The following is a 22770-nucleotide window of genomic DNA, read 5'->3' as shown; positions in this document are numbered from 1 at the left end:
GCGCTGGGGACACCTGTGCTCGTCCCGTGGTAACTGTGAGGGTTTGCTTCACTTGGGTGCGTAGGCCCAGACTGAATCTGCTGCGTCCGAGGGAAGGGCCGATCCACGAATGGACCCAGGCGAGGTGGGTGTGGCGGTGGATGTGGCCACCCGCCGGCTCCAGAATTGCCAGTTTGAGCGCTGGGCCTCCCGATCGACACAGCTGGTCCCTGATCCCCACGAGGGACTGGATCCCAGTGGCTCGGTGCATGGAGATCAGGAACGGGTCCCCAGGGAGGGTCGACAATGGCCAGGCTTGAGGACCACTCACCACAGGCCAGAATCGTGTCCTCCTCCGAGCCGCTCTGACACACCCCACTTCACAGGTGTGGAAACCGAGGCCTGGAAAAGTTAGGAAACTTACCCAAGGTCTCACAGCTACGAGGAGTCAGAGCCAGGGTTCCAACCAAGCTGGCCCGCACCGGTGCTCGTGTCCTAACCTCTGCCCCACCGGCTGCCAGCTGGGTGACCTGCCCAAGGCCATAGCCAGCGTCCCACCCCCTTGGCCAGTTCTGCACCACCTGCTACCTGGCAGTGGCCACCTCGCCCCTCGCCCTCTGGCGTCCCCTAGTCCCAGAGGCAGCCCTGGCCCCTTGGGACCTCTGGCAAGGTAGGAAGATCTCCTATTGTCCCTTGGCACCCTTGATGGAGCCCAGAGCCGGGAACCCGCAGGGAGGCGCGTCCCTGCAGGACTCGTCCTGGCTTCCCGCCTTCGTCCCGAGGCCCCTGAACAGCGCCAGGGGATGACTGAAACGCGAGCGGCCAGCCCGGCTTCTCTGTGCTCGGGGCCACTCAGAACGTCCCTGCCAGCCCTCCCGGGGCACCTGGGTGGGCGGCTGTGGGCTGAGAAGCCGCCCAGGGTGGGGATCTTGCTGCTTGGGGGTGACAGGCAGGCCCATCCTGTGGGCGGGACCAGGGTGCTCACAGCCTGCCCTCACTCCCAAACTGCCGATTATTCCAGATTATTCCAGGATGCGGCCTGGGCTCACCCTCCTCCCTCTTCCCTTCCCCCTTCCTCCCTCTCTTTCCCCCTGCCCCTTCCCCCCTCCTTCCTCCTCCTCCCCACTGCCCCTCCTCCCCTTTCCCTCCCCCCTTCCCTCCCTCCTCCCCCCTTCTTCCCCTCTCCTCCCCTCCTCCCCCTTCCCATCCCCCCTCTTCCCCTCTCCTCCAGGTCACCAGTTTTCAGTTATCACGTAATTTTGCCTCTTTCCGCTCTGGCGGTTTCCTGATGAGGGCCGGTGGCCCAGGGCTGCAGCCCCTGTCCCCCCAGGTGGCAGGAGCATGGCTGAGGGTCGGAGTGTGACAGGGCCAGGCCTTCCCAGGGAGGGCAGCACTCAGACTCGCGGTGAACGTGTGGGCCGTAGTTGGTGGGGAAGGGACAGCGCGGCTGAGACGGCCAACACCAGCCACGGAAGCCGTCCGTAAATGTGGAATGGTTAATGAGTGACCTTGGAGGATTTCAAGCAAGGGAAGGATGTGAAGCTGTGTTTGGGGACTCGGGAGTGGACACAGCTTTCCGCTCGAGGCCGTCCACCGGCACTGGTCATGCACCTGCTGTGTGCGGGGCTCTGGACCCCAGCGCCGCCTTCACCTGAGTTCTGGAAGCAGAGACCGGGCTCTGAGCCTGGCTGTGCAGCCTCAGGCACGGCCCCCAGCCTCTCTGAGCTGCGGTCTGCACATCTGTGACACGGGGATGCAGGGAGGGCACTGAGACCCAGCAGAGGCCCGTGTTGCCCAAGATGGGCGCTCGGAGTAAGTGTATCTACTACTGTTAGTGGAGAAACGATTTCTGAATTAGCAACCGCATCTGATTATTTATGCTCCTGGCACAAAATAGATTCCCTGATGCCTTTGCTTCGCCTTTGACCCACGCGCTGGCTGCCGGGGGGTGGCCGGGGGCTCTCGTGTCCCCTACTCCGTCACCCCGCACGTCCTGGGAAGCGTACAGGCGGGGATCAGCCAGGCAAGGCCCCTCTTGTTCCCTTCTGCCCATCCCACCTGTCCAAGGGTGCAGAAGTCCTGCATGTACGCAGGGTTTTTAAAACTTGTGTCCAAAATCCACATAACATAGGGGCAGCCTGGGTGGCTCAGTCAGCCGAGCCTCCGACTCTTAATCTCCGCTCGGGTCCTGATGTCACTGTTCACGGGTTCGAGCCCCGAGTCGGGCTCCACGCTGGCAGTGCGGAGCCTGCTTGGGGTTCTCTCTCGCTCCTTCTCCCTCTGCCCCTCCCCTGCTCACACTCTCTTTCTCTCTCTCCCTCTCAAAATAAATAAACCTGAACAATTTTTTTGAATAAATAAAAAAAAAAAAAAAAGAATGTGGGGCGCCTGGGTGGCGCAGTCAGTTAGGCGTCCGACTTCAGCCAGGTCACGATCTCGCGGTCCGTGAGTTCGAGCCCCGCGTCGGGCTCTGGGCTGACGGCTCAGAGCCTGGAGCCTGTTTCCGATCCTGTGTCTCCCTCTCTCTCTCTGCCCCTCCCCCGTTCATGCTCTGTCTCTCTCTGTCCCAAAAATAAAATAAAACGTTGAAAAAAAATTTTTTTTAAAAATAAAAAAAAAGAATGTAACTCGGAGGCGTTCTAGTACATTCACGATGCTGTGTGACCGTCACCTCTCTCTGGTTGCCACGCGTTGTCAACGCGCCTCTCAGGCAGGCAGGCGCTCCCCGGGTCCCCTCCCGGCAGCCCCGGGCGACCACTGGTCTATTTCCTGTCCCTGGGGATTTACACCTGTCTTCGGGTCTTGGCGGCAAATACCAAGCAGTGGAATTGTTGGGTCCGAGGGAATTTTCGAGGCTCTTCCTGACGGCTGCCCACGTGGCCGCCGCCTTTTACGTTCCCGTCGGTGCCACACAGTTTCCCCACACCCTGCCAACACCTGTCATTTTCTGTTGTTGTGACTGAAGCCGTCTCAGCGGCCGTGTGGTGGCACGTCACTGGCTTCGGTTTGCGTTTCTCTCGCGAGCGAGCGGGAGTTAGAACCTCCTCGTGTGCTGGTTGGCCGTTTATGGCTCTTTGGAGAAGTAGCTATTCGAGTCCCTTGAGCATTTTGGACTTGGATTGCCTTTCTGTTATTAAGATGGAGAAGCTCTTTTAGATGTAATCTTTGAGTATTCACTCATTTGTTCATCCATTTTGCCATTCTGCAAACACTCAGGGACGGCTACAGGGGGAGCCCCCTGCCCCCTCCCCCCGGCCCACCAAGCCCCAGATTTAGCTCTGACCTGGCCCTGCTTGTGGTCTGCTGGGAAGGCTGGATGTGGAAACAGCCACTGTGAGCCCGTGGGGGGCGGGTGGGGGGTTGTTACTCGAGAGACAATGCCCACCACCTGCTTTCTCAGTGCCTGGGGGCCAAGGGGTGTGAGCTCAGGGGGCTTTTCCACTTGGGCACAAGGCTAGCAGAGTTTGCCAGAAAGAAAAAGGCAGAGAGACCGGCACAGGCAGGCATGGCAGGGCGGTCGGAGGTCGGATCCCGGGGGGCCTCTGATTCTACACCAAGGAGCCTAGGGAGCTATGGATGGTCCCTGAGCAGGGGAGTGACATGGCCAGACCTGGGTGCTGGCAGGGGGGCTTTGGGGGCTCCTGGAGACGGGAGACCAGGGCTGCAACATCTGCGTCGGCCCCTGGGATCCCCCCTCGGTCCACTGGGGATCCCCCCCCCTCCAATTCGGAACCCATTTGTCCAAGCTCCTACCCCCAGCAGGGTTCTTACCCCAGGCAGTGAGCTTTGCAGCCTGGAGTCTGCTGGAAGACTTTGGGATTGGGGAGCTGGCTTTTAGCGTCCGGGATCCAGAGCGGGCTCCTGCCCGAGGCCTGGAGGCTGGTTCCCATCCATCTCATTTCCCCGGGTCGGTTTTCTGAGCATCTACAATTACTTTGGGCTGAATTCCCCGGATTCCAGCCCGCTCCCAGCCCAACCCGCCCAGATGATCTTCCTCCATGCCAGCCTCGGGCATTTCTGCCCATTGTGCCCGTGGGAGACCCAGGGGGGTCTTGGCCAGATTAGTGAGTGGGGCGGGCGGGCCGTGGGGATTGAGTGTCGCCGGGGCACTCTGGCTACAGCACGTGCTGCGGACTCATGCCACACGGGGACTTTCCCAGCTGGCTGTGGGTGCCTGGCTGCCCTGGAAAAACACTGACTCGTTTCTCTCAAGAAAGGGGCCGGCAGCCAGTGGGGAGGAGGAGGGAACTCAGTGGCTCTAGGAGGCCAAGGCCAGGGACATCAGCTTTGGGGAGCCCCTGGTGGTCTCCCTCATTCCCACACTTTGCCCCTCGCTAAGCAGGCCTGGCCTGCCGTCTGGAAGCTGGATGCCACTTCGAAACTCAGCCGTTGCCCAAAGGTCTGCCAAGATCACCCCCACCTCCTTCCAGCTTGCCCGCCCTCCTCCTCCGGGCGCTCGAAACCAAATAATGAGTTTTCCAGCCTCTGCGGAAGAACAGTTCGGGGGCCGCTCTGAAAGCTATACAAACTGCCACGTGACCCAGCAATTCCACTCCTAAGACTGTGCCCCAGAGAAGCGGGACAGGGGCTCAGACCAAAGCTTACACGCCCATGTTCGCGGTGGTGCTGTTCGCGGTTGCCAAGAGGTGGGGAGGAACCCCGCGTCCGCTCCCTGGTGCCTGGATCCGTGCAGGGTGGTCCCTGCTTACGATGGAGAAGGATTCAGCTATAAAAGGGCACTGGCACCTGCTGCAAGGGGGCTGAGGCCGGGAAACAGGATGCCAAGTGAAAGGAACCAGCCACAAAAGGTCACACAGCGTGCGATGCCATCGATACGAAAAGTCCAGAATATGCCAATCCACAGGCACCGAAAACAGACTGGTGGTTTCAGAGCCTGGGAGAATAGAATAAGGAGTGACCTGCCCAGGGGACTTGGGGTTTCTCTTTGGGGGCGGTGAAAACGTCTGGGAACACGGTAGGGGTGGTGCCTGCATGTCTCACCGCTGCTGAACTGACTGCACACTTTAAAATGGGTGACGCTGGCGCCTGGGGGGCTCAGTCGGTTGGGCGTCCGACTTCGGCTCGGGTCATGATCTCGCGGCTTGTGGGTTCGAGCCCCGCGTCGGGCTCTGTGCGGACGGCTCGGAGCCCGGAGCCTGCTTCGGATTCTGTGTCTCCCTCTCTCTCTGCCCTTCCCCCCCCCGCCCCACCACACCCTGTCTCTCCCTCCTTCAAAAATAAATAAACGTTAAGACAATTTTTTTTTAATGGGCAGCGTTATGTGGTGTGGGTGCCACCTTCTACAACAAACACGTGGATAAACGCCTCGAGTTAGGAGAGAGTGAGCCCGGCAAGTGCCCTCCTGCCCCGGGCCTCAGTTCCTGGCGGGGCCAGGTTAATTCCACAGCAGCCTCAGGGGGCCACCGGGAGGGATACGATGTTGCAGTAAAGCAGCCCCACCCAGCCCAGCACGCGATAGGGGCTCAATTCACATCAGCTCCTGGTCCCTATCCTGAATCTACCCAGTGATCCAGAAGTGAGAGGACAGTCTTTCTCCATGAGGCCGTCTGGTCTGAGCCCCTGTGGTGGTGGTGGGGTGGGAGGAGTAGATGCTTTATACTCCCATTTCATGGATGTGGATACTGAGAGGCAGCGTGCCTTCCCAGGACTATAGATGGGCTGTAAATGGAGTCAGGAGCCTATGGGTTTGGCTCCCAGCAGGGCCAGCCGGCTCAGCAGCCTGCCTGGCCCAGGAACCCCAGGGGGAGCCCGGGGCGTGTGAGTAGTGGGGAAGTCTGATGGTCGGCAGTTGGGGAGGCTGAGGACAGTTCGGGCAGTTGGGCAGGTCGGCAGTTGGGGAGGCTGTCAACTCCCAGGCGTGAAGTTCTAGGACCCGAAGGGTCTGTGTGTCTGGTTCAGAGGCGTGGGGAGCTGTGGTTCTTACGTTCTGGGTGACCGTTGGTTCCTGGATTTGTGACCCTGGTTCTCGTGGTCCTGAGGCTGAGAAGGCATGGGCGCGAGTGCCTTTTCAGGCTGGGATCACGCCTTGTGGTCAACGGGAAATGGCTCGTCCGGGGCAGGGATCTGTGTTTGGCTGCCTGGTGGGCACAGCTTGGCCCGTGGTGGGCGCCCGGAACCCACCGGCTGGTGGCAGAGACTGAGGGAGGCAGGGCGGCAGGCAGAGGGCTCGGGGCCCCGCGCAGCCACTCACCTGCCCGTGTCCTCTCCCGTCTCCGCAGAGCGCTGTCGTCCGTCGTGGCCCTGGGAGCCAACATCATCTGCAACAAGATTCCTGGCTTGGCCCCACGGCAGCGTGCCATCTGCCAGAGCCGGCCCGATGCCATCATCGTGATCGGGGAGGGGGCGCAGATGGGCATCAACGAATGCCAGTACCAATTCCGCTTCGGACGCTGGAACTGCTCCGCCCTGGGCGAGAAGACTGTCTTCGGGCAAGAGCTCCGAGTAGGTAAGGGCGCCTCCGGGCTTGCGGGGACCCCCCCCCCCCCCACTGTCAGGGCTTCAGGGCCACCCAAGGCCAGGCGAGGCCGGCCGGTGTCTTTGCAACGGGAGCTCCCTCTGCGCCCTGCTCTGCGCCTGGCCGGGGGGGTGCAGGGGCTCGGGACCCCAGGGTCCCGTGTGCGCGGGCGAGGGACCCCTCGCTGGGCTGTGGGGCCGGAGGGCGTCGTTCCCACGAGGCTGTGAGCCGGCCGGCCGTGGCAGGCACTGCAAGCGGTTAGAGCCGCATCCCGCTCGTGCGGACGCTGTGTGGACCTAGGCACACCCCCTGCCTCGGTTCTGTCCCATCTGGAATGGGACAGCAGGAGTTCCCGCGTGGCGTCTGGGGGCAGGGGGCTGAGGCGAATGGTACCACTTGTGCGGGAGGAATTTCGGGCGGAGGATGCTGTACAGGCACGTGTGGGAGCACCGAGGGGGTCTGCCAGGCTGCGGGGGAGGCTGGGCGGGCAGGGCGGGTGGAGTCGGGCCGGGGAAGGGGTCGTGCCTCCCAAGTCTGTGGGCAGTCCCACGGGTGCCATCTCACGTCCTCACAGCCCCGAGGGAGGCTCTGTGGTGCCCATTTTATGGGGAAGGAGACTGAGGCCCAGGGAGGGGCTTAAAGGGAGACGTGGGACCTCCAGAGCCCGACCTAGATCAGAAACCGGCTGTGTGACCCTGGGCGTGGCGCTCGGGACCTCAGAGCCCTTATTTGCGACGAGCTCCGAGCGGGCGGGCCCTCCCCTGGCACCCCTCTGGGGCCTACGTCCCGTGGGTTCGATACACAGCTGTCGAACAGGCGAGGGTGCGGAGGTGATGCAACCTGCCTTCCAGGAGGGGCAGATGGGGGAGCGATAACTTGGGGGGCACAGCGCCAGACATGCAGGGGGGCCCTGTTATTTCAGACCCCAGCCTGCAGGCTCAGCACGTCCTTCCGATCCCAGTGGGCCGAGGAGCCACAGCTGCCGGGACCCGGGCCAGAGCCAAGCCGTGCAGGGCTTGGAGCGCCTGGCGTAGGGCTGGGGGTGGCGCAGGGGAAAGCCCCCGGGGCCCCTTTGTGGTGAGCAGCCTGTGGGTGGCACCTGGCACAGGCAGGAGGGTGGCACCACCCCCTCCCTGGGGCCCCACCACCCAAGTGCAGCTCCCGGCCCGTTGGGGAGGGAGGAGTGCCCGGCCCATCCCCCGCAGTGGGGAGGGCGTCGGCCCCGGGACCTGCTTTGTGCTAGGTGCCGCTTGCCTATCTGGCCCCCCACCCCCCTGCCAGGTGCCCCTTGCCTATCTGGCCCCTCACCCCCCCACAGGTGCCTCCTTGCCCATCTGGCCCCCCACCCCCCCCCATAGGTGCCTCCTTGCCTATCTGGCCCCCTGCCCCCCCCAGGTGCCCGCTTGCCCATCTGGCCCCCCATCCCCCCGCCAGGTGCCCGCTTGCCTATCTGGCCCCCTCTGCCCCCCCCCCCCCCCGGTGCCTCCTTGCCTATCTGGCCCCCCACCCCCCTCCCCAAGACTCCAGGCTCCAAGGTGGCTGTGAGCACCGCCCCCCCTCCCCGCACAGCCGAGCTGGGTGGTTGCCTGCGGCCACACGGTCTGCGCTCGGCAGAGCTGGGTTCAGATCCAGGTTCTCATCCACCACCCTGTTAATCCTCACTTCTTCACTGTGCAGAGACAGGCACAGGAGATGTTCCTGGGGCTTGGACTTCCTTTGGGGCCACCAGACACAGGCAGTGACAGGCACGTGGCTTCTTCTCAGGTCAGGTGCCGGGCGGGGGAGCTCACTGGCGATGCACTACAAACGCCCATAAAAAGGCCACGGGGAGCGACGTTGGCCCCAGCAGTGACCCGGGCCCCCCCCCCCCCATAGCGCACACTGTCAGTGCCCACCCGGGTGACCTTTACTGGCCGTCACGTGTCCCCTGGATCACGGCTAACAGCTCGTAGCTGTTCCTTCTCGGAGGCCAGCCCTTGGTCCAACAGGAGCCCGCGAGGGTTTGCAGTCACTTCGCCCCTGGGGCTGCTCACGGGGGCCATCCAGCAAGGGGGACCCATGGGAACCTCTGGCCCGACGTGCTCAGCATCTTGTTGCCTAAGTCTGCCGTCCCCAGCCTTCCCCCTGACCTGCGCACCTGTCGTCTCTGCAGAAACCTGGCGTTGTTTCCCCGTCCATCCCTCCACCCTGCCCCCCGGCCACTGTGGGGCCTGCCTCGCTGGCCCTCCCCTGGCAACCGTCAGTGCCTCCTCCTGCCTCCCCTCCAGCCCTGGTCATGCCATGTCACTCCCTTCCTCCAAAACCTGCAGTAGCTCCCTATTGCCCCAGGATAAAATTAACTCCTTAGCTTGGAGTCTGAGTGGCCCCTGTCTTACATCACCCTCACCTCCCCGCATCCCTTCTAGAAACCAGAGCTTCAGCCTGGCTCACTTCCTCCTCTTCCCAGAGCGTGCCAACCCTTTCCTCCTCTGGGACTTTGCCCCCACTGCCCGTAGCCCTGGAAGGCCCTTCCCCTCTGCTTGCATCTGGTTTCCCTGGAGAACGCCCTCTCACCCCTCCCTGGCTTTTCCTGTCCACAGCCCGGCCACGCTCACGTCCTGGGGCTTTGTCCTCAGAGCCTGTCAGCCCTGGGCCCGCTCAGCGCCTGCCTCAGGCTCTCCCTTCGCTCTGCCCCAGGGGTGGGAGGGGTGGGCTTCCTACCAGCAGGGCTGAGGCCTCTCGCCCTCGGCCCTCCCCGGCTCCAGGCTGCGCCTTGCGAAGGCCCAGCTCCCTTTTCAGCCAGGAGGGCTCGGCTGCTGGGAGTCACGAGCAGGAAGCGGGGCCGGGTGGCAAAGCCGGCCCATGTCAGAGGCATGCGGCTGCCCCGGGCGCGAGATGGGAGACGGGCCATGAGTTGGCAGGCAGCCGGGGGCACTCGTGGGAGCAGCCACTCAAGCGGTGCCAATTAATGATTGGCCCCAAGAGGGGGAATGGCCTGGGTGGGTGGGACGGCCCCCTTCAGGCCTTGCCCGTGACCTTGGGCCATGCCTAAATCTTGAGAGCTGAAGGGAAACCCCTTAACAGGCAAATGAACCCCTGTGCCAAGGTCCCATCCCTTCTCCAGCACCTGGTGCCGTTGCTTGTATACCTCCAGGGACGAGGAGCTCACCACTTGCTACTAGATAGGTCTTTCTTACGATGCCACTGCCCTAGTTTCAGCCTGGGACCCTCCAGGTGCCTCTGTTGCTCTGCTCCCTTCAGGGAGTCAGGACCCACACGTGGTGTCACCTCCTGTCTGGGGGCCTCCACCCTCTGGCAGCCCAAGCCCACCCCAGGCCTATTTCCTCAGTGATCAAGCGATGCTTGTGGCCTGGCCTCTTCTGTTAACTGGCAATGAGCTTGGGGGGTGGTGCGGATGGGGTAGGGGACACCACGCGAGAGTTGTGGGGGGAGCCTTGTATTCCGGGGATGCTTGTTAGAAACTTGGGCTCCTGGTGACCCCGGGCAAGGCAGGGCCTCTCTCACAGGCAAGCACCGTAGTCGAGTCGGGACTGTTGACAAGGGCTCCCCTGACAGGGTGACGGTAAGCTGAGACCCAGGAGAGAATCAGAGTGACCCAGACTGGCCTGGGGTGAGCACGGGGAAGGCGGTTCCGGGCGGAGGGAACAGCAAGTGCCAAGGCACAGAGGCCACAAAGGGGATGGTATTTCCCAGGGACGCCGGGAGGGTGAACCAGAGGGTGGGGAGACCTGAGGCTAAAGGAGGGGACAGGCTGGGTGGGGCGCAGTGAACCCGAGGGCCCCACAGAAGGCACGGAAGTCTCTGAGCAGGAGAGGGACTTCCCTCGAACCCTGGCTCCCTCCAGCCACTGCCCCACCCCCAGCCTGAGCCCGGAGCCCCTCGGGACCCGCGGGCACAGGGCATGGTGGCCGCGGCTGTGTGCACTCCAGCCCCCGCACCCCACCCCCCCAGCTGCCATGGAACACTGAATCGCGCCCATCATGTGCAGCCTCAGACATGACCAGGCATAGGGGCCGCCCCTAATCCTGGCTCACGTGCTGCCTGGGGCTGGCAGCTTGCTTTGCGGTAGGGACTCAGCAAAGGCCGTCGGCGACTGGACAGTCCGAGGGGGCGAAGTGACTTACGTCTGACAGACGAGGGTCTCTAGGCTTCCAAATCAGCCACCGGCAGGATCCTTGGAGAAGAGGCTGACTTCCAGGCCCCCCCTTGCCTGGGATGCTGCTGACCAGGCCCAGGGGGAGATGTGACATTGGTTCCCAGGGGGGACGAGGGCTCCCGGGCCGCCGCTGGTCGGGAGCCCTGGAAATAGGGTGCGTGCCAACCGCGATGTGCCATACGTGTGAGATACACGACAGATTTTGGAGACTTCAAAAGAAAAAGCAAGTAAAATGCCTCTTTAATACTCTCTGCAATGATCACATGACACAGTGGTGATCCTTGGATATATTGGCTGAATAAACTCAGTCACTAAAACGAAGTCCACCCCGTTATTCTCACTCTTCTTAAGTGACCTGTGGGGCTTCTGGGAGATTTCTGCTGGGCGGCCCTGCTCTCGACCGCATGCCTGTCAGCGGCACGACAGTCCCCGGGGTCAGCGGGGCAGGCCCGGACAGGTGAACCCAGATCTGACCGTCTCCTCCCAGGAGAGTGTCCTTCATCTCGGTGGGGGGGGGGGGGATGGCGGGAGGTGGTGGCGGTCCGAGGGCAGAATGTCACTCGTCACCTGCTTCCTAGGGTGGTGCAGGAGTGTGAGGTTGGCAGCCCCTGGTGTTGAGCCTGCATGCATTGAGTGTCTGCTGTATGCCACTTCTGGGGCGGGGCGCCGGGAGGCACAGTGAAGGCCACCAGCCCCGCTCCTGGAAACTCGTGCCCAGGCTGCTTCTCGGGTCCCGTGGTGCAACCTGGGGAACAGACTCGCGCTCTCTAGGTCTGTTTACCCGCCCGTTCCAGGGGCTGAGGCTGGGGTCAGGCCTCTGCCAAGACTTGGGGGTCTCTCTTCAGAACGGGGGGCAGGAAAGCCCTCCACTTCCGCAGTGCTCACGCTGGGGTTCTGCCCAAGGGTCTTGTGGACAGGGAATCCAGGGCTCTGGCCCACTGAGGCAGGACACAGATAACAGGGTGGGGGGGCCTTCACCCTTGGCCTCCGAGTGGCATGGCCTGGCCGGACCTCAGCAGGTCTCCAAGCTTCCTGCTGCCGAGGAGGATCACTTCTGTTCTACTGTCCGTGCACCGTAGACGGGGACACTGGGGCTCCCAGGAGGCTAATGTCTCACCCAAGGTCACACACCGCTAAGGCCTAGAGATTTGTTCATTAAAAAAAATTTTTTTTAATGTTTATTTAATTTTGAAAGAGGCAGAGTGTGAGCAGGGGAGGGGCAGAGCGAGAGAGAGAGGGAGACACAGAATCCGAAACAGGCTCCAGGCTCTGAGCTGTCAGCACAGGGCCCGACCTGGGGCTCGAACTCACAGACCCAGAGATCGTGACCTGAGCTGAAGTCAGGCGGGATGCTTAACTGACTGAGCCACCCGGGCACCCCAGGCCTAGAGATGTGATTCAGCAGTCCAGCACTGTGCACCAGCAGGAGTCCAGTTGCCAGGGGGCCGTAGCATAGCCCAGAGGGGCAGGGGCTGTCATTCCACGGTGTCCCCACGCATAAGCCATTGTTGATTTGCCGTAAGCCAGGACGAAGGAACTTTCGAGGGCAGTCTGTCTGAGGCTGACCTCCCTAACGAGAGGGGCTACCAGAAGCCAGGGCTGCAGGAGAGGCCGTCCCAGCGTCCCCAGAGCTCTGAGTGGGGGGTAGAAGCTCCTGGAAGGCCATCCCAGCTTGGGACACGGATCCCGGGGCTCGGGCGCATGCTGGCCCTAAGCCAGGCTCTGCCCACTCTGGGCCTGGCGACCCCCTGCCCAGCTGGAGCATGGCCCACCGCAGGGCTGCTGCGTGGCGTGCGAGGGCCTCACTGGGTCAGAACAAAGGCCCGGCGTGTTCGGACCTGGCAGGACGTTTTCCAGTGCTCTGTTTATGACAACGGCAGAGAAGAGCTTAGTGCGGAGACACTGACTCAGCCACAGGTGAGCTGGGGTGGGGGCCGGGGCGGGGCCAGAAGGAGACAGAGGGACAGATGGGGACAGAGGAGGAGAGAGAGAGAGAGAGAGGAACGGAGAAAGAGAGACAGACATACAGAAAGAGGGACAGAGAGAGGGCAACAGAAACACACACACAGAGGACGCGTGCCCGCCCACGGCTTCAACACAGGCTGCACCCACCCACGCAGCCGTGCCAGGCCCGGGGTCTAGGCCCATCCTGACATGAATCATAAAAGCAGCCCACGTGCGTTGGGCCCTTCCTGCGTCCCAGCTGCTCTGAGCCCTCCCTCCGTGGCACTCACTCACTCCCGCTGCCCGGACCCTGCAAGGTGGAGGCCTCCTCACCTCCCCTGAACAGGCGCAGAAACAGGCACCTGCCTGGCCGTCACGGGGCAGAGCCCGGATCCCGCCCCGGGGGGGTCCAGGCCCGGTCCCTACGGAAACCCCAGGCCGGGCCGGGGGAGGGGAGGCTGGTGAGCCAGGGTTCTGGGCTTCCCGTTCTTCAAGTGCACAAATAGCGTTCGGGACCTCGCTGGGCTTGGAGGCATCTCTGGGCTCGCCTGACACCCGCTGTCCCTGCTTCTTGTAGGAACCACCTCCCCGCCCCCCAGCCGGGTCGGGATACACCTCGGGCAGGGAGTTAGATGCTCAGGGCCGGTGGCTGAGCACGGTCTGGGGCCGAGGGGCCAGGGAGGCTCACCAGCCCCACCCCGGTCCCTGGGCTTCTCCCCTGCCCCCCAGTTCCTATGCTCCCTAAAACCTGGACATGGGCATTGCACCTGCTTGCCTGAGTGACGCCGGGAGCTCCCAGTTTGGCTTAGGGTGTCTTCTCGCCTCCCGGGCCTCAATCTCTCCACCCATAAATTGGGTGTGTGTGGGGGCAATACTTTCATCCCACTTCTAGGCTTATGAGGGGCTGTGGGCGGGTTGGGGTGGGAGTGGGAACTCAGATGCACTCACCAGTTGGCAGCGTCCCACTGGCCAGGCCTCAGGTCTGGAGGACTTGGGGACCACTCCATCCCATGTCCTTTCCCCACCTCAACCCCAACAGCCCTGTTCTGAGGTTTAGAACCCACGGCACTGGCCTCGCTTTTGTGTTACATGGGGAAACTGAGGCTAGGAGAACGGAGGACTGGGGAGGGTTACCCGGGACCCCAGTTCCATCTGGGTTGGCCCCCGTGATGGCGATCAGCAGGGCCGGGGGACTCCCAGGCAGGGCCTGAGTGCCCAGCGTCCCCTGCCTCCCTTCTGCTGTGCCCCGGGGAACCCCAAACTGCCTGGGGCCAAAAGCAGTGCCTTGATTTCCCCCAAACCTGATCCTTTCCACCACTCTCTTGGTAACAGCCCCGCCAGATGCCCGGGCCCCACATCGGGAGACTTCGGGGCTCGTCTTTCCCTAAACAGTCCACCTGCTAGACCTGTTGGTTCTACCCTTAGACTGTGTCCCAAGCCCGGCCATCGTCACCTCCTCCGCCTGGCAGGCCACCAGTGTTTCTTACCCAGCCCCTTGTGCCCTGCTCCCACTGTGCTGTCCACAGTCAGCCGGAGGGGCCTTTTAAAAAGTCGTTCGTCGGGTCACCCTCCAGGGGCTCCTCCTCTTCTTAAAGTCCAGCCCCCTCCCCAAGGGCTCCCCAAGTCGACGCAGTGAAACCTCATGTTTCACACTCTCCGTGGGGTTGGACCACTCATGCTCTCCTCGTTCCCTTCTCGGGGACTTAGCATTGCAGTGTCCTCTACCTGCACACTGTTCCCTGTTGTGTGTGTGTGGCTCATGTCTCTTGCCACGCCCTCCCCGGTCACCCCCCCAGTCACCTGTCCTGCTGACCCTCCGTGGTTCTGACCCTGGGCTCCTGCCCATACTCTCAGGGAACCCCCTCCCAGATTGTCGGCCCCCTGGCTGTGCACTTGGCCTTGGGCCGGGGGATGGGTGGGGGCTGAAGGCCTCGCCTCCAGGGCTCTGGGGGTTTGGCCAGGAGGGCAGGCTGTGGTCAGTGTTGAGGGTGCCGGATGGTAACAGAGAAATCAAGGGCTGACGTTGGCCAGCCCGGGTCCCAGGCACTGTCGGCAGGACGCGAGGCAGGACAGAGCACGTCGCTGCCTGGCAGATGGGGAGTAGTCTGAGTGTGACTGTGGGGTCCCGAGTGAGATCCCGGCTCTGTAGCTGGCCTGCTGTGTGACCTCGGGCCAGTCACCTGCCTCCTCTGAGCCCAGCATCCTGAGAGTGTTAAAGCAGAGGACAGGTTGTATGCAGTCCGCTAAAACCCATCAAGTGCTGTATGTTTTTACGACAGCCTGTTGAGGTAGAGTTCACGGAGCCCACAGTTCATCCACGTAAGGGTCCCATTCCGTGGTTTCTAGTCTGAACGTGGAGTCGTGCACAAATCACCACCACCAATCGTAGAACATTTTTAGCACCCCAAAAGGAAGCCCTGCACCCCTCAGCGATCACCCTCCAAGCCCCCGGCCTCTGACCAACACTCATCTGCTTCCTGTCCCCATGGACTGACCTATGCTGGCCATTTCATATCCCCGGGATCATGCAATAAATACGTGGCCTTTTGTGGCTGGCGTCTTTCACTCAGTACGTGTTTTCAAGGCTCCTCCGTGTCGTCGGGGTTTGAGTCTTTTCGTGGCTGAGGACTATTCCGTCACGTGGCTGGACCACCTCTTGTTCATCCATTCGTCGCTGCTGGACGTTGGGGTCACTCCCGCTCCGGGGCTGTCATAAATAACCCTGCCGTGTCTACCTAAAAGCTTCTGTGTGGACGCACGTGTTCATTTCTCTTCGTACCCTGCAGGGGCATTTCTGGTTCTGTAGTAATTCTATGATTAACTTTCATCTTTTTTAAAGTTTATCTATTTGTTTTGAGAGAGGGAGGGGGGCGGGAGGGAGAAGGCACGCAGGGGAGCGGCGGAGACAGGGGGAGAGAATCCCACGCAAGCTCCGTGCTGCCAGGGCAGAGCCCGATGCGAGGTTGGATCCCACGAACCGTGAGACCGAGAGTGGGGCGCTCAACCGACAGCCGCCCAGCCCCACCCCCCCCACCCCCCCCCCCCCGCTTTTGAGGAGCCGGCAGACGGCTCTCCACAGGGGCTGCCGTGTCTTTCGCTCCGCGCGGCAGCGCGTGAGGGTCGATGTGTCCGCATCCTCGCTGACGTCTGTTAGTCGGGGGGGCCTGGTACCTCGCTGTGGTTTTGACCTGCATTTCCGTGACGGCTGACGATGCGGAGCGTCTTTTCGCGTGTTGTTGGCTGGTTTTAGATCGTCTTTGGAGAAACGTCTCTTGGGATCCTTCGCCCGTTGTGACTTGGGCTATTTGCCTGTTTTAGTCTTGTGTCGTACAAAACGCCATATTGTTTTATGAAGGCCAAGTACAGGTGGGCCGACAGGCAAGGTGGTCTGAACCGTGTTGGCCACGAGCACGGGACGTGCACAGGTGCACACGCTCGCTCACACCCACGGGAACTGCATTCACGTGTAAGCCTGGGTGTATGCCTGCGGCCACACGCGTGTGCGCACACGTGCACGGAGATTCCACGTGGGGCACGCCTCTGGCTCAGCCACTTGGCCGTTTTGGAGCAATTATCTTCATTTTGCAGGCGAGGAAATGGAGACAGGGACTGGTCTCCTTGACGGGTCCAAGGCCCCCCAACTGGCCAATCTTAGGGTCCAGACTTGGACTCCAGGTGCCAGACTCTGAGCCTCCCCTCTGGGGCTGTGTGTGGCCCCAGACTTTTGGCCTCACCTCAGTCACTTCAGAACCTCCAGTATGGGCTCCACTCCCTGAGCTGCTGGGTGACACGGGGCAGCACACTGTCCCTGTCTGGGCCTCAGGTTCCTTGCTGGGGACAGAAGGATAGCGCTGGAGGGGCCTCAGCTCTGAGGTCCCAGAGTCTCGGCTTCCCTTCTCAGAAGGGGCCAAGTGCATTTCCTACCTGCTTCCCCCGGCCTGCAGTCAATCGGGTCATTATGAGCTCAATTGTGGTCTTCAAAAAATAGTATGCCAGGGCCCTGGGGACGCCAGGAGGTGGCAAGCAGCTTTGAGGGGACAGCGAGGGGAACACATGGGGCATATGGAGGATGGGTTTAACCCTGCTCTCCCCTGGAGGGCGGGGGTAGCTCTGTTCTGCCCGCCTTCCCGATTTGCTCAGGAGGGGACATCCGTCCCCTCCAGGAGCTGCTCGCAAAGATCTGCCTGGTGTCCAGTGTCCTCCTCTGGGTCAGGGCGAGGGTTGACGGGATGGACTAAGCCTGCTAGGCCCTGGGCCTGGTGGTCTGGCTGGCACGGTGAGGGCATGGGGCAGACAGGAGGCTGCTTCTGCTCTCTCTGAGCCTGGCACCCAGCAGGGTCAGGGAGGGCTTGACCTTGAACAACCTATAGGAAAGAAGGCATAGAGGTGCGTAGTCCCCGAGGGGCCCGGTGCCTCAGTTTGCCCACGTGGCAGCGGTTTCTGAAGGCTGTGCTGCTCCGGAGATTGTGGATTCATCCAGAATATGCGTGGAGGGAGCAGCTGGGCAGGCCCGGCTGGGTTGGCCCCAGGGAGGAAGCCCAGAGTGATGCCTGGGCCCATCCTGGGAGCCCTGGGCTTTCCCTGCTCAACCCCCGCCGCCTGAGTCCTGCTCACCATTTGGTGACGTGAGGCAATGGCCGTTTGTCCTATTTGCTCTCAGAGCCGGGGCGTGGAGCGGGTGAGAACTGTAAGCCCCACTTGGTAAATGGGGACACAGGCTCAGAGAGGGTTTGTGACTGGCCTGGAGCCACACAGCAGATATGGCTTCAGGTCCAGTGCCGTCCTGCCTGTTCCACCCTCCGTGTCCTGCTTTGCTGAAGCCTTGGGCCCTACGGGGCTAACGGTTCTTGCCTTGACCTTCCAGGCCCCAGGAACGGACTGGCCAGGAAACGGCGGGCCCCGCGTCAGGGGCTGTGCGCTAGGCGGGGATGGGTGGGGTCAGGCCCCGGGGTCTTGAGGTCATCTCCCAGATCTGGGGAGCCACCAGTGGTAGCTGAGCTGGGCCCGCAGGTTTGAGGGGCTTGTCACCCACCCGTTCTCACCCTGAAGGAGGATTGCAGGCAGCGCCCCTGGGGCTTGCGGGATGGCCCCGGGAGTGACCTCGGGAGGGGGCTGCCCCCCATCCGGGTCTGCAGAATAGCGCGGTGATGCCCCCACCCCCGTGGGGCCGCGTGGGAACGACACGAGGTGTGTGCGTGCAGAACACGGGTGCCACAAAGCCCCCCCCGATCCAAGACCCAACGTCACCCTCCGCGATTCTCCCCAAACTACCCCTCGCCTGCCCCCCCACCCCGCCCCCGATCGCCTCCCCTTGCCTTCATGGCGAGACAGGGTTTGGCCCATTAGAACCAAATAAAAAAGGAATTAGCGGGAGTGGCCGCCCCGTGAGTAACCGATGAGTAACCGAGAGTCTGCGCGGGGCCTAAAGCAGGTGACGCCAGGAGCTGGCACAAAGGACGGAAGGGAGGCTTTCGAGAAATGTCCTCCAGGTGCACGGGCCCGGCCTCCATGCCTGCTTGCTTGCTTGGGGACTTCAGGACAGCAGGACGTGTCGCGTCCTGGGTAGGGGAGGGCCGGGTGGCAGGTTCCGGGGCCTCGGCGGGGAGTGCCCACGCCATCCTGATCCGCAGGCCTCTTGGTGCGACTGAACAGTCTTTCACCCCACCTCCCGGGCGCCTCGCTCTCGACGTGCCCTCTGCGAGGCCAGCTCCCGCCCCGCGTTCACCTGCCGGCCACTCGCTGAGTCCCAAGGGCCACGGAGGGTCCAAACGCCTCGCCCCGGGGGCTGCGTGTGCCTCTTCCGCCCGAAGTCCCTCAGCGGCAAAGAGACCAGGCTGAGCCCCAGGCCCCGCGTCCCTCCCTCTGCCCCTCGGGGCTTTGATGCTACTGCCTGCGTTCAGACCCTGCTCCGGCCACCAAGCCTTAGTTCAACAGCCTCTCTGTGCCTCGGTCTGCTCACCCGTGGGATGGGCCCGTGACGAGCCTGCCTCGCACGACTGTCTGGGAGCTCAGGGAGGACATACGTGGGGGTGAGGGTGTTTGGCATGCGGCGGGAGCTGGCGGGTGACGGCGGGGATGAAGGAAGCATGGCTCCTCTGACCCGCTTTGCTGAACGGTTCCCGTAGCCAGAGCAGGCTCTGAGGCCCAAATCCACAGCAGCGGCCCCGGAACCAGGGCAGAGAGCACCATCCACTTCGTGGGGTGTCTCTGGCCGCCCTCACCTGGCTCCCCCGGGGCCTCGACGGCCTCTTTTCTCTTTACTCTTGAGCTCACACTTCTAGCATCAGATCAGCAAACGATTTCTTCTTCTTTTTTTAAGTTTTTATTTGTTTATTTGGAGAGAGAGAGAGAGAGAGAAAGAGCAGGAGAGGGGCAGAGAGAGAGGGAGAGAGAGAATCCCAAACAGGTTCCATCCCAGCGGCACTCGGGGCTCCAGCTCACAAACCATGAGATCACGACCTGAGCCGAAGCTGGATGCTTAACCGACTGAGCCGCCCAGGTTTCCTCCCCCGCCTTTTTTTTTTTTTTAATGTTTATTTATCTATTTTTGGTAGGGGAGGGGCAGAAGGAGAGAGAGAGAATTCTAGGCAGGCTGCATGCTCAGATTGGAGCCTGACAGGAGGCTTGGTCTCACGATTGAGAGATCATGGCCTGAGCCGAAATCAAGAGTCAGACCTCAACTGACCGAGTCACCCAGGCGCCCTCAGCAAACTGTTTTGCACCTTGGACCTTTGCTCCTGCTGTGCCCACCGCCAGGAGCGCACACACCCACGTGCACACATCCACTCACATCCACACACAACACACACCTTACTTAACGTGTCCCCTCCTCCAGGAAGCCTTCCTTGACTCCACCCCTCACAGAGGCAGGCGGGGACGTCCTGTGAGGTTCCGTGACCCCACCCCCCGTGCCCTTTCTTACAAAGCTCTACGGTCACCTCCCCTCCCGGAGCCCCCGAAATGCTTTCGCGCACCCTCCGCCGCGGTGTGCGCCTGTGTGCCTGTGCGCGCGACCTCGTCGGCAGGCCTGCTGGGCTTGGGCAACACCAGCACCAATAGCAGGGAGTCTGGTAACCACTTTGCACCCGACACCCTTCCCTTCGGGTAGCCTCGGCCTGATTTAGAGCTGGGGAGGGAGAGCCCCATATTCTCCCTTGACCCTGCGTCTGCCTGGGAGCCCCCAGCCGGCCCGCCTCGACGCTGCAGGGCTGGGGGCTCCTCTGTGCCCCTCAAAGGGCAACTGTGCTGACAGACGCTTCCCACAGGGGTGGTGCTGGGGACAGCGCCCTACGCCGCTGGTTGGCAGGTCCCAGGTGGTGGCAGGCGTGGTGGGGGGAACAGTGTGGGCAGGAAGGGCCCGGAGAGGAGCAGGGGCTGGACCCTGTGTCCTTTGCAGACCTCCCTTAGCTCTTCTCAGAGGACGGACGTTTTCAGGAAGCTGTGCCTCCTCCTTGGTGGCAGAGGTCGACCAAAGCTTCCTCTGCACTGGGTCTCTAAGACCAACAGGTCCTCAGCCCAGATGGGAGGACCCCCAGGGAACAGGAAGCCCACCGAGGCGAGCTCCCCCCAGCAGGCTGTAGGTGAGGAGGGGACCCCAGAGCACACATTCAAGGCCGATCACACAGCTGGCATGCAGGGTGGTGCTTAGTGGATGTTCACGGAAAGGACTTAACCTTCGACCCTCTGGGGCCATCACTCTAGCCCCCACTCGCAGGGACAGCGGTCAGGCACTCTGAGGGGCCTTTCCGATCACAGGCACAGGCTCTGTGCAACTACAGGGGCGTCACCGAGCTCCAGGCCCACAGTGCCAGCTGCTGAGGACCTCACAGACCGGGGGCGTGGCCTGCGGAGAGCCTCGGGGCTCAGGGGCAGGAGAGGTCGGGCCAGGATGGCGGGAGGCCCAGGGCCCAGCCGGAGCCTGTGGAAAAGAAAGATGAATTGGCTCTGGACCCTTCCATCCAGGGGGCTGTGGGCCCCCGTGGAGCCAGGACGGCTCAGCTACAGGGCTAACTGGGTAGACAGCATCAGGTGCAGGGAGAGTCAGATCCGTGACTGGGGGCAGTAGGTAGCCCAGGCCCCTTTCTGGCTGGCAGTCTGGAAAGGCTACCTGGCAGAAGAGGCATTGGAACCGGTCTTGGAAAATCATGAGGCTTTGGACAAGAAGGGCAAGGACATTCCCCTGGAAAGACCAGGAAACCCCAGGAGCACAGGAGCAGCTCTTTCCGGAAGGAAAGAGACGTTGTTTTGGGCAGGGGACGAAAATAGGGGGATGGGGAAGCCAGCTGGGCTCGGACTGAGGGCCTTTCCTGCTCGGGCAGAGGAGACCCAGTGAGGGTGCAGGGTAGAGGTGCACTGTGGGCCCCCTGGCTGGTGGCTGGGGGTGGGGGAGGCAAGGAGGACGGGCACCCGAAGTCTGGGCAGTTCAGGGGGGCATCTGGGCCAGGCAGGGGTGTTGAGAGAGAGGAGAGCCCCAGGAAGCCGGGGCCTGGTGATGGGGGGACAGGGGGTGGTCAAAGACACGGAGGCGGCAGCAAAGAGCCTGGAACAGGGTGGTGGGTGGGTGCTGGGAGGCTGGCCGAGTGGGAGGGGCGGGGCACAGTCCCCAGTGCCCCCTCGCAGAGCCCGCCCCTGCTCTCGCCCAGGGTTGGGGCCCTTGGGGCCGGGAAAGGAGGTGACAGTGGTCTCGAGTGCCGGTGGCAGAGCCGCGGCCACGCGCCTGCCACTGTCCTCGCCACAGCCCTGCTGGAGGGGTTCCGCCCGCCCCACTTTGCTGAGCCCGGAACTCAGAGAGGGCGAGCGCAGAGGCCAGGGCGGCCCAGCGCAGGGCGGGCGGAGACGCGCGCGCGCGCGCGCGGGTCCTCACCGCACGCACCCCTTCCCCCCACCCCCGCAGGGAGCCGGGAGGCCGCCTTCACCTACGCCATCACCGCGGCCGGGGTGGCCCACGCGGTCACGGCCGCCTGCAGCCAGGGGAACCTGAGCAACTGCGGGTGCGACCGAGAGAAGCAGGGCTACTACAACCAGGCGGAGGGCTGGAAGTGGGGCGGCTGCTCCGCCGACGTGCGCTACGGCATCGACTTCTCCCGGCGCTTCGTGGACGCCCGTGAGATCAAGAAAAACGCGCGGCGCCTCATGAACCTGCACAACAACGAGGCCGGCAGGAAGGTAGGGCGGGCGCGTCCGGGGAGGGGGCGGGCGGGGTGGCTGCCGCCTCACCAGGGCTCCCCGCCCCCGCCCCCGGCCCTGAGCCTCTCCTGGGGTGGGGTGGGGGGGGGGTCCTTGGGGATCTGAACCCCAAAGGTGTGTGGTGGGTGGCGCTGGGCCTGGTCGGCCCCTCTGACCCTCCCAGAGGCCTTACTGTTCCCATTTCGCAGGTAGGAAGACTGAGGCTGGGAGTCAGGAAGTGATGTGCGCATGGCCGGCAGCTGGGGGATGGCAGGGCCGGGACCAGGGCCCAGCGTGGGGGCCACAGTCCCACGTCCCCGCCCGGGTCCCAGAGGGGTCGTGCCAGCACACCAGGAACGCTTCCCGGAGGAGGTGGCCTTCGGCTCAGATTGCCCTGAGAGAGCAGCCTGAGGAAGGGTGGAGACTGCAAGTTGGGAGGTCTTGAGGAGCAGCCAGCTTCACACAGGGGGCGGGTGCAGCGGTGTGGGGCAATCATGGAGGACGTTCAGGCAGGGCCACACTGGGGCAGAAGTCAGGGTGAGCCCGGCCCCGCCTCAGGGAGATGAGGGCCCCAGATACTGGGCCGGGAGGAGCGGCCACCATGGCGGCAAGATGGCCCGAGATAGAGCGCCAGCCGAGCGGAACGCCTCTCCAGGTCTGGTTCCCCGGCCCCAGGGGCTGCACCCGGGGCACCAGGGCCTGCGGGTCTCTGCAGGCGCGGGGACAGACTTGCCCGCCCTCTGCCGCGGGGACCACAGCTAAGGCCACCAGCTGCTCGCTCACTCGCTCGACGAACATCCCCTGCCCCTTCTTTGTGCCTGGCGTTAGCTAGGCTGGGCACGGGAGACAAGGAGTAAGAGTGGCCGTGGTCATGGGAGCCCCCGTGGTGCCACGTGGGTCCACTCAGGGGTGCAGAGGACAGATCCAGGAGCAGTGAGAGCTTGGAGATGGGGCGGGGGGCGGGGCAGAAGCTCTCCGGAGGAGGTGCTGTCCCAGCAGGCCAGAAAAGAGCACAGGCAGAGAGGGAGGTGGCACTGGGAGCAGGGGCCGG

The 22770-nt window shown here is 63.0% G+C and overlaps 1 protein-coding gene across 2 annotated transcripts in view; it reads left to right on the top strand.

Annotated features, from left to right (window-relative positions):
* The window catches only part of WNT7B (Wnt family member 7B), a 47621-nt gene that overhangs the window by 18594 nt on the left and 6257 nt on the right, over nt 1-22770 (top strand). For both annotated transcript variants that reach the window (XM_043562917.1, XM_043562916.1), the window contains exons 2-3: nt 6219-6445; nt 21448-21719. In XM_043562917.1, coding sequence (XP_043418852.1) covers nt 6219-6445; nt 21448-21719 — 499 coding nt within the window. The remainder of the gene's footprint in view (nt 1-6218; nt 6446-21447; nt 21720-22770) is intronic.

The sequence above is a fragment of the Prionailurus bengalensis genome, chromosome B4 (assembly GCF_016509475.1).
Source record: "Prionailurus bengalensis isolate Pbe53 chromosome B4, Fcat_Pben_1.1_paternal_pri, whole genome shotgun sequence".
Lineage (NCBI taxonomy): Eukaryota > Metazoa > Chordata > Mammalia > Carnivora > Felidae > Prionailurus > Prionailurus bengalensis.
This window is presented reverse-complemented; position numbering and strand designations above follow the sequence as displayed.